The sequence below is a fragment of the Oncorhynchus clarkii genome, chromosome 13 (genome assembly GCF_045791955.1).
Source record: "Oncorhynchus clarkii lewisi isolate Uvic-CL-2024 chromosome 13, UVic_Ocla_1.0, whole genome shotgun sequence".
NCBI classification, from domain to species: Eukaryota; Metazoa; Chordata; class Actinopteri; order Salmoniformes; family Salmonidae; genus Oncorhynchus; species Oncorhynchus clarkii.
The window spans coordinates 9,631,514-9,643,783 of NC_092159.1; the positions used below are offsets into that span (position 1 = coordinate 9,631,514).

Consider the following 12,270-nt stretch of genomic DNA (forward strand, 5'->3'; position numbering starts at 1 on the left):
GTGTTGAGGATCAGCGTGGCGGATGTGTTGTTACCCACCCTTACCACCTGGGGGCAGCCCGTCAGGAAGTCTAGGATCCAGTTGCAGAGGGAGGTGTTTAGTCCCAGGGTCCTTAGCTTATGGATGAGCTTTGATGGCACTATGGTTGGTGTTGAACGCTGAGCTCTAGTCAATGAATAGCATTCTCATATAGGTGTTCCTTTGTCCAGGTGGGAAAGGGCAGTGTGGATTGCAATAGAAATGGCATAATCTGTGGATCTGTTGGGGTGGTATGCACATTGGAACGGGTCTAGAGTTTCTAGGATAATGGTTTTGATGTGAGCCATGACCAGCCTTTCAAAGCACTTCATGGATATAGACGCGAGTGCTACGGGACGGTGTTAAATGGCACAGTGATGCCATCTGTTGGTAAATGTTCATTACTGCAACTCTTGTGTTTTACCGGGCTGCTTGAGTTACTCGGATGCGTTGTGATGTACTGAACAAGACTGGTCCATTATTTGGGAGATCGTTCTTCGTACAAAGCATGTAAACGTTTTTAATGGAATTGTTATATGAATCAAATTATCCACAATAATCGCGTTACTGTGTGGATGTAACTGCACTCAATGTTATTGTTTTTCCTTGATTGACACTAAAGTGAATTCAAACAATCCAATCAGAGAACCAAACATGCAAATCTTTACTGCTCACCACGCCCGTATTTTATAACCGACCAATCAGAGATGGAGTGGGCGGAGTCAGGGATACCAGTGGAGGATTCAAACGGAAGATGGCAGCGGATAAAGAGTCCAATAAAAATACACAAAACAGAAGGTAAAATAACATTTAAACATTATGTATACAGAATAAACCATGCACGCACGTACATAGACTGTGGAGTTGTCGTGATACTGGCATTTGAATTTGGCTTGCTAGTTTGTCTGACATGCATGTTGTTTTTCAGTGACAGTGAAAGCTAATTAAGCTAGCTAACGTTATTTAGCTACTGTAGCTCTGACAATCAAGTGACGTGTTGTGGCAAAATACAATTTCTGTGCATCACACAGCTACTCTGAACAACAATACGGTGCAGGGCATTTATTTCTGCGCTGTCGCTGAATTACAGCAACACTCCATAGTTAGCTAGCTAGTAGTCGCAAATATAGAGACCACTGCAGTGAGCTGTCATTGGTCGACTTCGTTTTGGATGGTCCGGTGAGCGGGGTTTGTTGATTTTAGACCATTCCATTGGTCCTGAAGTGAAATCTCCACTCACCTGAGGCACCAGGCCATGCAAAAGCAACTCTCCGCCATTATGCCAAGTCAAGCTGCTCTGAATTGCCAGTGAGTGTGTACTTGTGTGAAAAAGGTGTCTTCAGCTCATTGATCTTCAGACCTATGAGTTCACTGATCTTCAGCACAATGGACCCAAAGTAAAACTCTAGCATGCATAAAAGTTGCTTTTCTCCTCTGTCCAACCACTAACCCATTCATCGACGCTAACTACATTTAGCGCCTATGAACGATAGCATCCTCTGGCCGGAGTAGTATCTTCTGGCCAGAGGAGAAACATAATGAACGTAGCTTTCATTTTCAAATTATTTTCAAAAAACAAAAAGTCCATTACTACACCTTTTTATAGGGTCCCGGTTCCCACAAGGTTATACAGTGGGGCAAAAAAAGTATTTAGTCAGCCACCAATTGTGCAAGTTCTCCCACTTAAAAAGATGAGATGCTTGTAATTTTCATCATAGGTACACTTCAACTATGACAGACAAAATGAGGAAAAACAATCCAGAAAATCACATTGTAGGATTTTTAATTAATTAATTTGCAAATGATGGTGGAAAATAAGTATTTGGTCAATAACAAAAGTTTATCTCAATACTTTGTTATATACCCATTGTTGGCAATGACAGAGGTGAAGACTTACGGAAAACGTTTGACAAGATTTTCACACACTGTTGCTGGTATTTTGGCCCATTCCTCCATGCAGATCTCCTCTAGAGCTGTGATGTCTTGGGGCTGTTGCTGGGCAACACGGGCTTTCAACTCCCTCCAAAGATTTTCTATGGGGTTGAGATCTAGAGACTGGCTAGGTACTCCAGGACCTTGAAATGCTTCTTACGAAGCCTTACTCCTTCGTTGCCCGGGCAGTGTGTTTGGGATCATTGTCATGCTGAAAGACCCAGCCATGTCCCAGCTCTCTGCAGGTCATTCACTAGGTCCCCCCGTGTGGTTCTGGGATTTTTGGTCACCGTTCTTGTGATCATGTTGACCCCGCGGGGTGAGATCTTGCGTGGAGCCCCAGATCGAGGGAGATTATCAGTGGTCTTGTATGTCTTACATTTCCTAATAATTGCTCCCACAGTTGATTTCTTCAAACCAAGCTGCTTACCTATTGCAGATTCAGTCCTCCTATCCTGGTGCAGGTCTACAATTTTGTTTCTGGTGTCCTTTGACAGCTCTTTGGTCTTGGCCATAGTGGAGTTTGGAGTGTGACTGTTTGAGGTTGTGGACAGGTGTCTTTTATACTGATAACAAGTTCAAACAGGTGCCACCAATACAGGTAACGAGTGGAGGACAGAGGAAAATACTTTTGGCTGCAACTGTTAAAACAGTCTACAGTGAAATTATGTTGATGTGATATGAAAGTAGAGGGCTTTATGTTTCTAGAACTGTACCGCAATTGAGAACCGATTCACATTTAGATGGACTATTTTGCTGTTTCGGCTGCCAGAGCCAATTCGCCTCTCAACAAATCATCTAAGGTCCTTGGACTATAGTAACGTTAGTCTCCTTTAGTCCATTATTGGGCTAGCCAACCACCACGCCATCATCATACGTGTGTAAGAGGGAGAGCGGGAGTTGGTGTGTGTGAGAGAGTCAGTGTAAAGATAAAGCGGTTGTTTAAAGATTAGATCTTCAGCATTTCTGTGTGTGTGTTCCATCAGGGGTACGGTGTGTAACGTGGTGATCAGCCAGGATGCAGGGGGATCTTGGGGCGGCAGTGGGGTTGGTGCCCGCCCGCCCGTCATCTTCAACCCAGACTTCTTTGTGGAGAAGCTACGTCACGAGAGACCTGAGGTGTTTCAAGAGCTGGTGCTTAGCAACATCAGCCGCCTCATCGACCTTCCCGGTGCTGAGTTCTCTCTGCTGTTAGGGGACGAGGGAGGGCCCAAGACACCCACAGGGGCCGGAGGGGGATTCTTCCGCTCCTTCAACTTCCTCAAACGTAAAGGTGAGAGAACTGCCATGAAGATCAACCAAGGTTGTCTTCGCCTGGGGTGTGTTCAGCAGGATGCAATGTAGAACAAACATGCATGACTGAAATGTAGAAGAAGGTATCACGATGGCTTTACTAATGGAATTTTTATCTGCAACGTTTGGCTACTGAACGTGGCCCTGGGTGGCAATAATGTTGAATAATAATATAAATGTACAGCACTCAGATTCTCGTCCTTTGGCCGTTGTCATCGTCACAGATAAGGAAGTGGTGTTCGGGACTCCTCTGACAGAGGGAGGCATCGCCCAGATTTACCAGCTCATCGAATACCTCAGCAAGAGTGAGTTGATCATGTTGTTACAGTTCCCATCTGAGGCATGATACCTGAATGTAATTCTCTGTTCTTTGTCCTGGCATTACAGTAGGAGGCACTCTTTCCTCTGGTCTAAAAAAGATCCCAATGCCCCAGGGCAGTGATTGGGGACACTACCCTGTGTAGGGTGCCGTCTTTCGGATGTGACGTTAAACGAGTGTACTGGCTCTCTCTGAGGTCATTAAAGATCCCATGGCACTTATCGTAAGAGTAGGGGTGTTAACCCTGGTGTCCTGGCTAAATTCCCAATCTGGCCCTCGAACCATCACGGTCACCTAATAATCCCCAGTTTACGATTGGCTCATTCATCCCCCTCATCTCCCCTGTAACTATTCCCCGGGTCGTTGCTGTAAATGAGAACGTGTTCTCAGTCGACTTACCTGGTAAAATAACAGATAAATCGTATTTTTTATTTATTTTTCAGCCTTATCAACTCTATGCAAAGGAGATGTGTTGCGCTGCATGAGGCAAATGGTGGTCACACCAGATACTGACTGGTTTTCTGATTTTACACCCCTAAATTTTTTAAGGTATCTGTGACCAACCGATACATATCTGTATTCTCATTCATGTGAAATCCATAGATCAGGGCCTGATTAATTAATTTCAGTTGACTGGTTTCCTTATATGAACTGTAACTCAGTAAAAATCTTTGAAATTGTTTCATGTTGTCTTTATATTTTAGTTCAGTGTACATACTTTATATCTGGTTTAAGTTTGCATTGAAAACATTTTACCAACCCTAAAATAATTTCCATTAAAAAAAATATATAATAAAATCATATTTTTTGGAGTGCCGGGAATGATGTATCAGCGGTGACCCGCCGCTGCTAAATGACTATTGGAGAAACACTGCTGATTGATTCACTACATATTTGATTTTTTGATTGATTCATTGATTGATCAGACTTACATGTTAAGGGCCTGTTCAGGGTGCTAGGTGGTTCATTGACTGTTTGATTGATTGCTGATCAGACCTGCAGGTAGAGGGTCTGTTCAGGGTGCCAGGTAACAGTGTGCGGCAGCAGGCCCTGAAGGAGCAGCTGAACAGTGGCGCAGACATTGACCTGGAGGCAGGGGGCTTCCACCCCAACGACGTGGCCACCCTCCTCAAGACCTTCCTGGGAGAGCTACCTGAACCCCTCCTCACGCACCAACACTTCCATGCTCACCTCAAAATAGCAGGTACCCCTGTCTGAGGCCCTCCCCACTCTCTCTCCTGTAGCACTTTTTAGTTTTCAAAAACCTACAAAAAAATCACACCCTGGAGCTCAAAAATAAGTGGCATTGTTGTTCACCTGTACCCCATGAGACCCACACTGAAGTGTCTTGTGTTCTGTTTCTGTCCCATCTTCCCCTCTTCTCTCTCCCTCTATACCCCCAGACATGACTCTCTTTGATGAGAAAGGCAACAAGACGTCAGTACCTGATAAGGAGCGTCAGATTGAGGCCTTACAGCTCCTCTTCCTGCTGCTGCCCCAGGCCAACCGCAGCCTCCTCAAACTGATCCTGGACCTGCTCTACCACACCGCCAAGCAGCAGGACAAGAACAAAATGTCCGCCTTCAACCTCGCCCTCATGTTTGCCCCCCACGTCGTGTGGCCCAGAGATGTATGTACTGTAACTCAAATCAAATGTGTTTTATAAAGCCCGTCTTTATATCGGCAGTTTATACCCAGCATAAAACCTCAGAGGAAGCAATGCCGAGGCAGAAGCACAGGGACTAGGAAAAACGCCTGAAGCTGGACTGTGCCCGTGATCATTTATCATGTGGATCAGAGTTTCCCAAACTCTGTCCTGAGGCTTGTTGTCCTAGCACTGCACAGCTGATTTAGATAATCACAGCTTGACCATGACTTCCTTATTTCAATCAGCTGTGTAGTGCATAATACATAAGTATTCAGCCCCTTTGCTATGAGAGTTGAAATTGAGCTCAGGTGCATCCTGTTTCCATTGATCATCCTTGAGATGTTTCTACAACTTGATTGGAGTCCACCTGTGGTAAATTCAATCGATTGGACATGATTTGGAAAGGCACACACCTATCTATATAAGGTCCCACAGTTGACTGTGTATGTCAGAGCAAAAAACAAGCCATGAGGTTAAAGGAATTGTCTGTAGAGCTCTGAGACGACAGGATTGTGTCGAGGCACAGAGCTGGGGAGGGTACCAGGTTCCAACAAAAACACAGTGGTCTTCATCATTCTTAAATGGAAGAATTTTGGAACCTCCAAGACTCATTACCAAACTGAGCAGTCAGGGGGGGGTATTGGTCAGGGAAGTGACCAAGAACCCAATGGTCACTCTGACAGAGCTCCAGAGTTCTTCTGTGGAGGTGGGATGACCTTCCAGAAGGACAACCATCTCTCGCTTGCAGTTTTCCAAAAGGCACCTAAAGACTCTCAGACCATGAGAAACAAGATTCTCTGGTCTGATGAAACCTAGATTAAACTATTTGGCCTGAATGCCAAGTGTCATGTCTGGAGGAAACCTGGCACCATCCCTACGGTGAATCATGGTGGTGGCAGCATCATGTTGTGGGGATGTTTTTCAGTGGCAGGGACTGGGAGACTAGTCGGGATCGAGGGAAAGATGAACAGAGCAAAGTACAGTGAGATCCTTGGTGAAAACCTGCTCCAGAGCACTCAGGACCTCAGAATGGGGCAAAGGTTCACCTTCCAACAGGACAATGACCCTAAGCACACAGCCAAGACAGGAGTGGCTTTGGGACAAGTCTCTGAATGTCCTTGAGTGGCCCAGGCTTGAACCCGATCAAACATCACTGGAGAGACCTGAAAATAGCTGTTTAGTGACGCTCCCCATCCAACCTGACAGAGCTTGAGAGGATCTGCATGAAGACTGGGAGAAAATTCCCAAATACAGGCGTGCCAAGAATACTTATGTAAATGTGATATTTCTGGGGTGGGGTTTATTTACACATTTCCCAATATTTCTAAAAGCTTGTTTTTTTTCTTAGGCATTTATTAATTAATTAATTAATTTATTTTTAATAAGGCTGTCGTGTATTTATTTTTGTTTGAAAAGGTCAAGGGGTCTGAATACTTTCCGAATGCACCGTATGTAAGTACTGTACACTGTTAAATATAGGCTCTACTGTCCTGTAGTCATGACGATTGATTCACTTGACTTGCCTAGTAGCACCTCAGACATACACACTGGCCCAGAAATGTGTTCTGTGCTCAGTGTTCTGTTGGGGTACAGTCTATCCTCACAATGCACTCTGTTATGAATTGTAGGATCAGGAATGTGATAAAATAAAAATGCATTACATTTAGACGTGAATAGAAATAATTAGGTGGGTGGTTATATTTGTCCTATTTCACACATGTAGTGTTACGCATGTATGAATTAGAATTATGCATTTTTTTTTTGCATATCCCCCCCCCCCGAGACCCTCGGAGAGTGGGGTCACGGCCAGGGTCTGCCATTATCAATGGCGACCCTGGAGCAATTAGGGCTTAGTGCTTTACTCAAGGCACATCAACACATTTTTCACATTGTCGACTCTGGGATTTCAACAAGGGACTTTTCAGTTACTGGCCCAATGCTCTAACCACTAGGCTGCCTCTGACTGATTGATTTTCATTCTTCTACAGTAATTTGTGTGTGTTTCATCCAGATGGTGGCCAGTGACCTCCAGGAGAATCTGAAGAAGCTTAACAACGGCATGGCCTTCCTCATCAAACACTCCCAGAAACTATTCAGGGTCAGAGAGACTAACTTCACACTCTTGGCCAGTTTCCCAACCCAGAATAAGCCTAGTCCAGAGGGGGACTTTCTATAAAGCAGGATCAAAGAGTTAGCCAGCTAACTTGCCTAAATATTCTGTTAACTTTTTCTTTTTTTGAAAGATAATCTTGAAATGAACATGGTCTAATTGATTCGACAAACAAAAGCACATATCTAGTAGTTATTTCTGGTTGGTTATCAAAGTTCGCTGGCTAACTCATTAATCCTGCTTTGTACTATGCCACACTGGGCTACAACACTCCATTGAGAACACCTCATACTATCGGCTTCAACTGTGTCTGGGAAACCGGCTCAGTTGTCAGTGTTATTTTATAAGATTTGTGGAACATGGGCTACAATAAGGTAATGATTTGTGTCAAGCACAGAAGAGAAATATAATCATTATTTTTAGTGTGTTGTGATGGATACTTAGTGTGTGTGTCTCCACTCAGGCTCCTATGTACATGAGGGAGCATGCCAGAATGCACTTCACAGGATCTAAGACCCTGCAGACCAAGGTTAGTAGTAGGACTCTTTCACCTGCTGGGTTTACATCATCTATGCCATTAAAGGATGTTGCACTTCTCTCAAACAAAGGACAATATTAGATCAAACAAGGCAAGTATTCATGAAGAGTCTCAAAGCAGGAGTGCTGATCGAGGTTCAGATCCTCCCCCTTTCCATTCATTATAATCTGCAGGGCCAAACTGATCCTAGATCAGCACTCCTCTGAGATGCTTTATGAATACAGGCCATGTATAGGTGTAAGCATCCCAGTTTACCAGAAGGCTAGGTGGAGCTTTTGCCCAACTTGTTTACACCGTTCTAGTCTTTTCAGATCTACCAGGGCCTATTATAAGTGTCTAGGTGCTAGAAATGTCTAGCTGTGGTTTGGACTTGTCTAGCTGTGGTTTGGACTTGTCTAGCTGTGGTTTGGACTTGTCTAGCTGTGGTTTGGACTTGTCTAGCTGGGGTTTGGACTTGTCTAGCTGTGGTTTGGACTTGTCTAGCTGTGGTTTGGACTTGTCTAGCTGTGGTTTGGACTTGTCTAGCTGTGGTTTGGACTTGTCTAGCTGTGGTTTGGACTTGTCTAGCTGTGGTTTGGACTTGTCTAGCTGCGGTTTGGACTTGTCTAGCTGCGGTTTGGACTTGTCTAGCTGCGGTTTGGACTTGTCTAGCTGTGGTTTGGACTTGTCTAGCTGTGGTTTGGACTTGTCTAGCTGTGGTTTAGGGGGTAGATCAACCTAATCTCCCTCTAAGCTGAAATAGGTTCTGTCCCATGTGGCACCCTATTCCCTTTATAGTGCACTACTTTATATAGGGAATAGGGTTGGCATTTGGTATGTATCCATAGACTCATGTTGCGATGGAAACTAATAGCTCCTTTCTCACCCCCCTCCATCAGGATGATATGGGCCTGTTATCTGTGACTGGTTTCCCTGCCCCTGTTCCCTGGAAGAGGTGTTGTGCTGACCCGTCTCAGTACCTGTCCCCCTCCTCGTCGTCCCAGGGCCAGCAGCACCACACAGAGGAGTCCCTGAAGGAGCTGTTCAGACACGTCCATGACAACATGCCCAACTCTGCCAAGAAGAAGAAACTCCTACGACAGGTACTCACTGCGGGACTGCTTCTTAATATTCTCTGTCCTCGTCTCCATATTCGATACGAGGCAGATTTGACATTTCATGTAGATTAGAATGACTGGCTAAATCCCAGTATCCTGTCTCTTCATCCTACATCTCTTCCTCCTCCTCCTGCAGCTTGCTAAACAGACCACCCCCGGCCTGGCCCCAGGGACACCCATCAACAACTATCAGCCCCCCCCGGCCCAGAGCAAGAAACACCCCCGCTCCCGCTCCTTCGGTGGATTCATCAAGGTGTGTGTCATTGTGTTTATGTGTATTTGACTTACAAGTGTAATATCCAATCAACATACTTTGTTGATGTATTTTGTAAATGTGTTACTTTGTATCCAATTTAGTATGTTGTAGTCACCATCTGCTACATCAGGACTGTTCTGTCTATTGTATATGAGGATCTTTAAGGACAATTCCTTTTCAACCTCCTATTCATTATGCCAAGCACCATACCAGTGTATATGAGGATCTTTAAGGATAATTCCTTTTCAACCTCCTATTCATTATGCCAAGCACCATACCAGTGTATATGAGGATCTTTAAGGACAATTCCTTTTCAACCTCCTATTCATTATGCCAAGCACCATACCAGTGTATATGAGGATCTTTAAGGACGATTCCTCCCCTTTTCAACCTCCTATTCATTATGCCAAGCACCATACCAGTGTATATGAGGATCTTTAAGGACAATTCCTTTTCAACCTCCTATTCATTATGCCAAGCACCATACCAGTGTATATGAGGATCTTTAAGGATAATTCCTTTTCAACCTCCTATTCATTATGCCAAGCACCATACCAGTGTATATGAGGATCTTTAAGGACAATTCCTTTTCAACCTCCTATTCATTATGCCAAGCACCATACCAGTGTATATGAGGATCTTTAAGGATAATTCCTTTTCAACCTCCTATTCATTATGCCAAGCACCATACCAGTGTATATGAGGACCTTTAAGGACAATTCCTTTTCAACCTCCTATTCATTATGCCAAGCACCATACCAGTGTATATGAGGATCTTTAAGGACAATTCCTTTTCAACCTCCTATTCATTATGCCAAGCACCATACCAGTGTATATGAGGATCTTTAAGGACAATTCCTTTTCAACCTCCTATTCATTATGCCAAGCACCATACCAGTGTATATGAGGATCTTTAAGGACAATTCCTTTTCAACCTCCTATTCATTATGCCAAGCACCATACCAGTGTATATGAGGATCTTTAAGGATAATTCCTTTTCAACCTCCTATTCATTATGCCAAGCACCATACCAGTGTATATGAGGATCTTTAAGGACAATTCCTTTTCAACCTCCTATTCATTATGCCAAGCACCATACCAGTGTATATGAGGATCTTTAAGGATAATTCCTTTTCAACCTCCTATTCATTATGCCAAGCACCATACCAGTGTATATGAGGATCTTTAAGGATAATTCCTTTTCAACCTCCTATTCATTATGCCAAGCACCATACCAGTGTATATGAGGATCTTTAAGGACAATTCCTTTTCAACCTCCTATTCATTATGCCAAGCACCATACCAGTGTATATGAGGATCTTTAAGGACAATTCCTTTTCAACCTCCTATTCATTATGCCAAGCACCATACCAGTGTATATGAGGATCTTTAAGGACAATTCCTTTTCAACCTCCTATTCATTATGCCAAGCACCACCAGTGAAAACGGGCATTTCTACGTTCTATAGATTAAAAAGTTATCTATGACATTATCAAAAAAATACATTTCCTGGTAAAGTGAAGGTTAAATAACTGTTCTGTCAACTATCCTACCCTCCTGATCAAATGAACCAATGAAAACAGAGGAGACATAAGGGGGACCAACATGCGTTGGAGAGGCGGGGTAGACAGATCTCCCCGGAGATGGTTGCTGCGGCGATGGGACGGCTGGGAAAGGAGAACGTCGTCCTGCAGTCGGTGAGCGACATTGACCACACAAACACACTCCCTTGTCCACAGCTTCCTTGTTTTTTCTAGATGTTCATAGTTGTGTGTGTGTGTGTGTGTGTGTGTGTGTGTGTGTGTGTGTGTGTGTGTGTGTGTGTGTGTGTGTGTGTGTGTGTGTGTGTGTGTGTGTGTGTGTGTGTGTGTGTGTGTGTGTCTGTGTCTGTGTCTGTGTCTCTGTGTGTGTGTGTGTGTGTGTGTGGGGTGTGTGTCTCCAGGTGAACAGTCCGGTGACAGTGAATACTAGTACTCCAGTCGGGGTCAAGGCCTCTGACAGCATGGCCCTCAATAGAGAGAGGGGACTCAAACTATCAAAGGTATGTTGCTTTTGGATTGATAACATGGCAAGTCCCACTTTTTCTATAGACATTTACATGTGTTTTTGCGTATGTTGTATGTCTTTCCTGATACACTTCAATGTCTTCATTCAACATTACAATACAGCCACATCTTGTGAACTTTGTCTGTTTTGTCTCATGTATCTCCTTTCTCTTTTTTTCCCTTGATCTCTCCGTCTCCCTCCCTCCAGGACTCTCCATCCATCTCCAGAATGTGTTTCTCTCCCTCCCTAGAAACGTCCATGTAGAGGATTGGTACTAGCAACACTGGACTTGACTTTTTTTGGTCCTTTTTTTCTTCTTTTATCAAGTAAACTATATTGTAACTTTCTAAATCTGTGACGAATACAACATTAGTCCCCAGCCAGACATGGGGTGCATCCCAATAATCTCTTCTTTCTCCTGAAGTGTGCACTTGTTCACTTCCCTTAATGTGTTTGAAAGGAAATGACTGGAATACCTATATGGAAACTCCTTCTAGCCCATGCCTACACAATCCAAGACTTTTACATTGTGTGTGGAGTAGTGAATGAGTGCACACTTCAGGGGGAGAGATTATTGGGATGTAACCCAGGAAAGTACAAGACCAACTCTGTTAAGTGTGGAGGCAGGGACAGAAGGGAGCTTTCTTTGGTCTGTTTGGGGTCTGAGTGCCACTCATAACTTGAAACAGTTTTGTTAGACACTTTTACATTTGACCGCTAGCTGAGCCTACATAGATACTTTTACAGTTGACCACTAGCTAGCTGAGCCTACATAGATACTTTTACAGTTGACCACTAGCTGAGCCTACATATATATTTTTACAGTTGACCACTAGCTAGCTGAGCCTATATAGATACTTTTACAGTTGACCGCTAGCTAGCTGAGCCTACATAGATACTTTTACAGTTGACCGCTAGCTAGCTGAGCCTACATAGATACTTTTACAGTTGACCGCTAGCTAGCTGAGCCTACATAGATACTTTTACAGTTGACCGCTAGCTAGCTGAGCCTA

General features: G+C 44.0%; 1 protein-coding gene across 1 annotated transcript; it reads left to right on the plus strand.

Moving 5' to 3' along the window:
- The first annotated feature begins 760 nt into the window (after positions 1–760).
- LOC139423740 (rho GTPase-activating protein 19-like) lies at positions 761–12,011 on the plus strand. Its single transcript, XM_071175360.1, has 12 exons — positions 761–816; positions 2,937–3,223; positions 3,468–3,548; positions 4,557–4,766; positions 4,966–5,192; positions 7,222–7,308; positions 7,784–7,849; positions 8,737–8,940; positions 9,092–9,208; positions 10,795–10,908; positions 11,154–11,252; positions 11,465–12,011. The coding sequence occupies exons 1-12, from the start codon at positions 773–775 to the stop codon at positions 11,519–11,521; spliced, it is 1,593 nt and encodes a 530-aa protein (XP_071031461.1). The 5' UTR covers positions 761–772; the 3' UTR covers positions 11,522–12,011.
- The last annotated feature ends 259 nt before the right edge of the window (positions 12,012–12,270 follow it).

Coding starts and splice junctions, on each gene's coding strand:
- LOC139423740 (XM_071175360.1), top strand. CDS start 773: ATGGCAGCGGATAAAGAGTCCAATAAAAATACACAAAACAGAAG. Junction 4,767..4,965: donor TGCTCACCTCAAAATAGCAG/GTACCCCTGTCT, acceptor CTATACCCCCAG/ACATGACTCTCTTTGATGAG. Junction 8,941..9,091: donor AGAAGAAACTCCTACGACAG/GTACTCACTGCG, acceptor CTCCTCCTGCAG/CTTGCTAAACAGACCACCCC.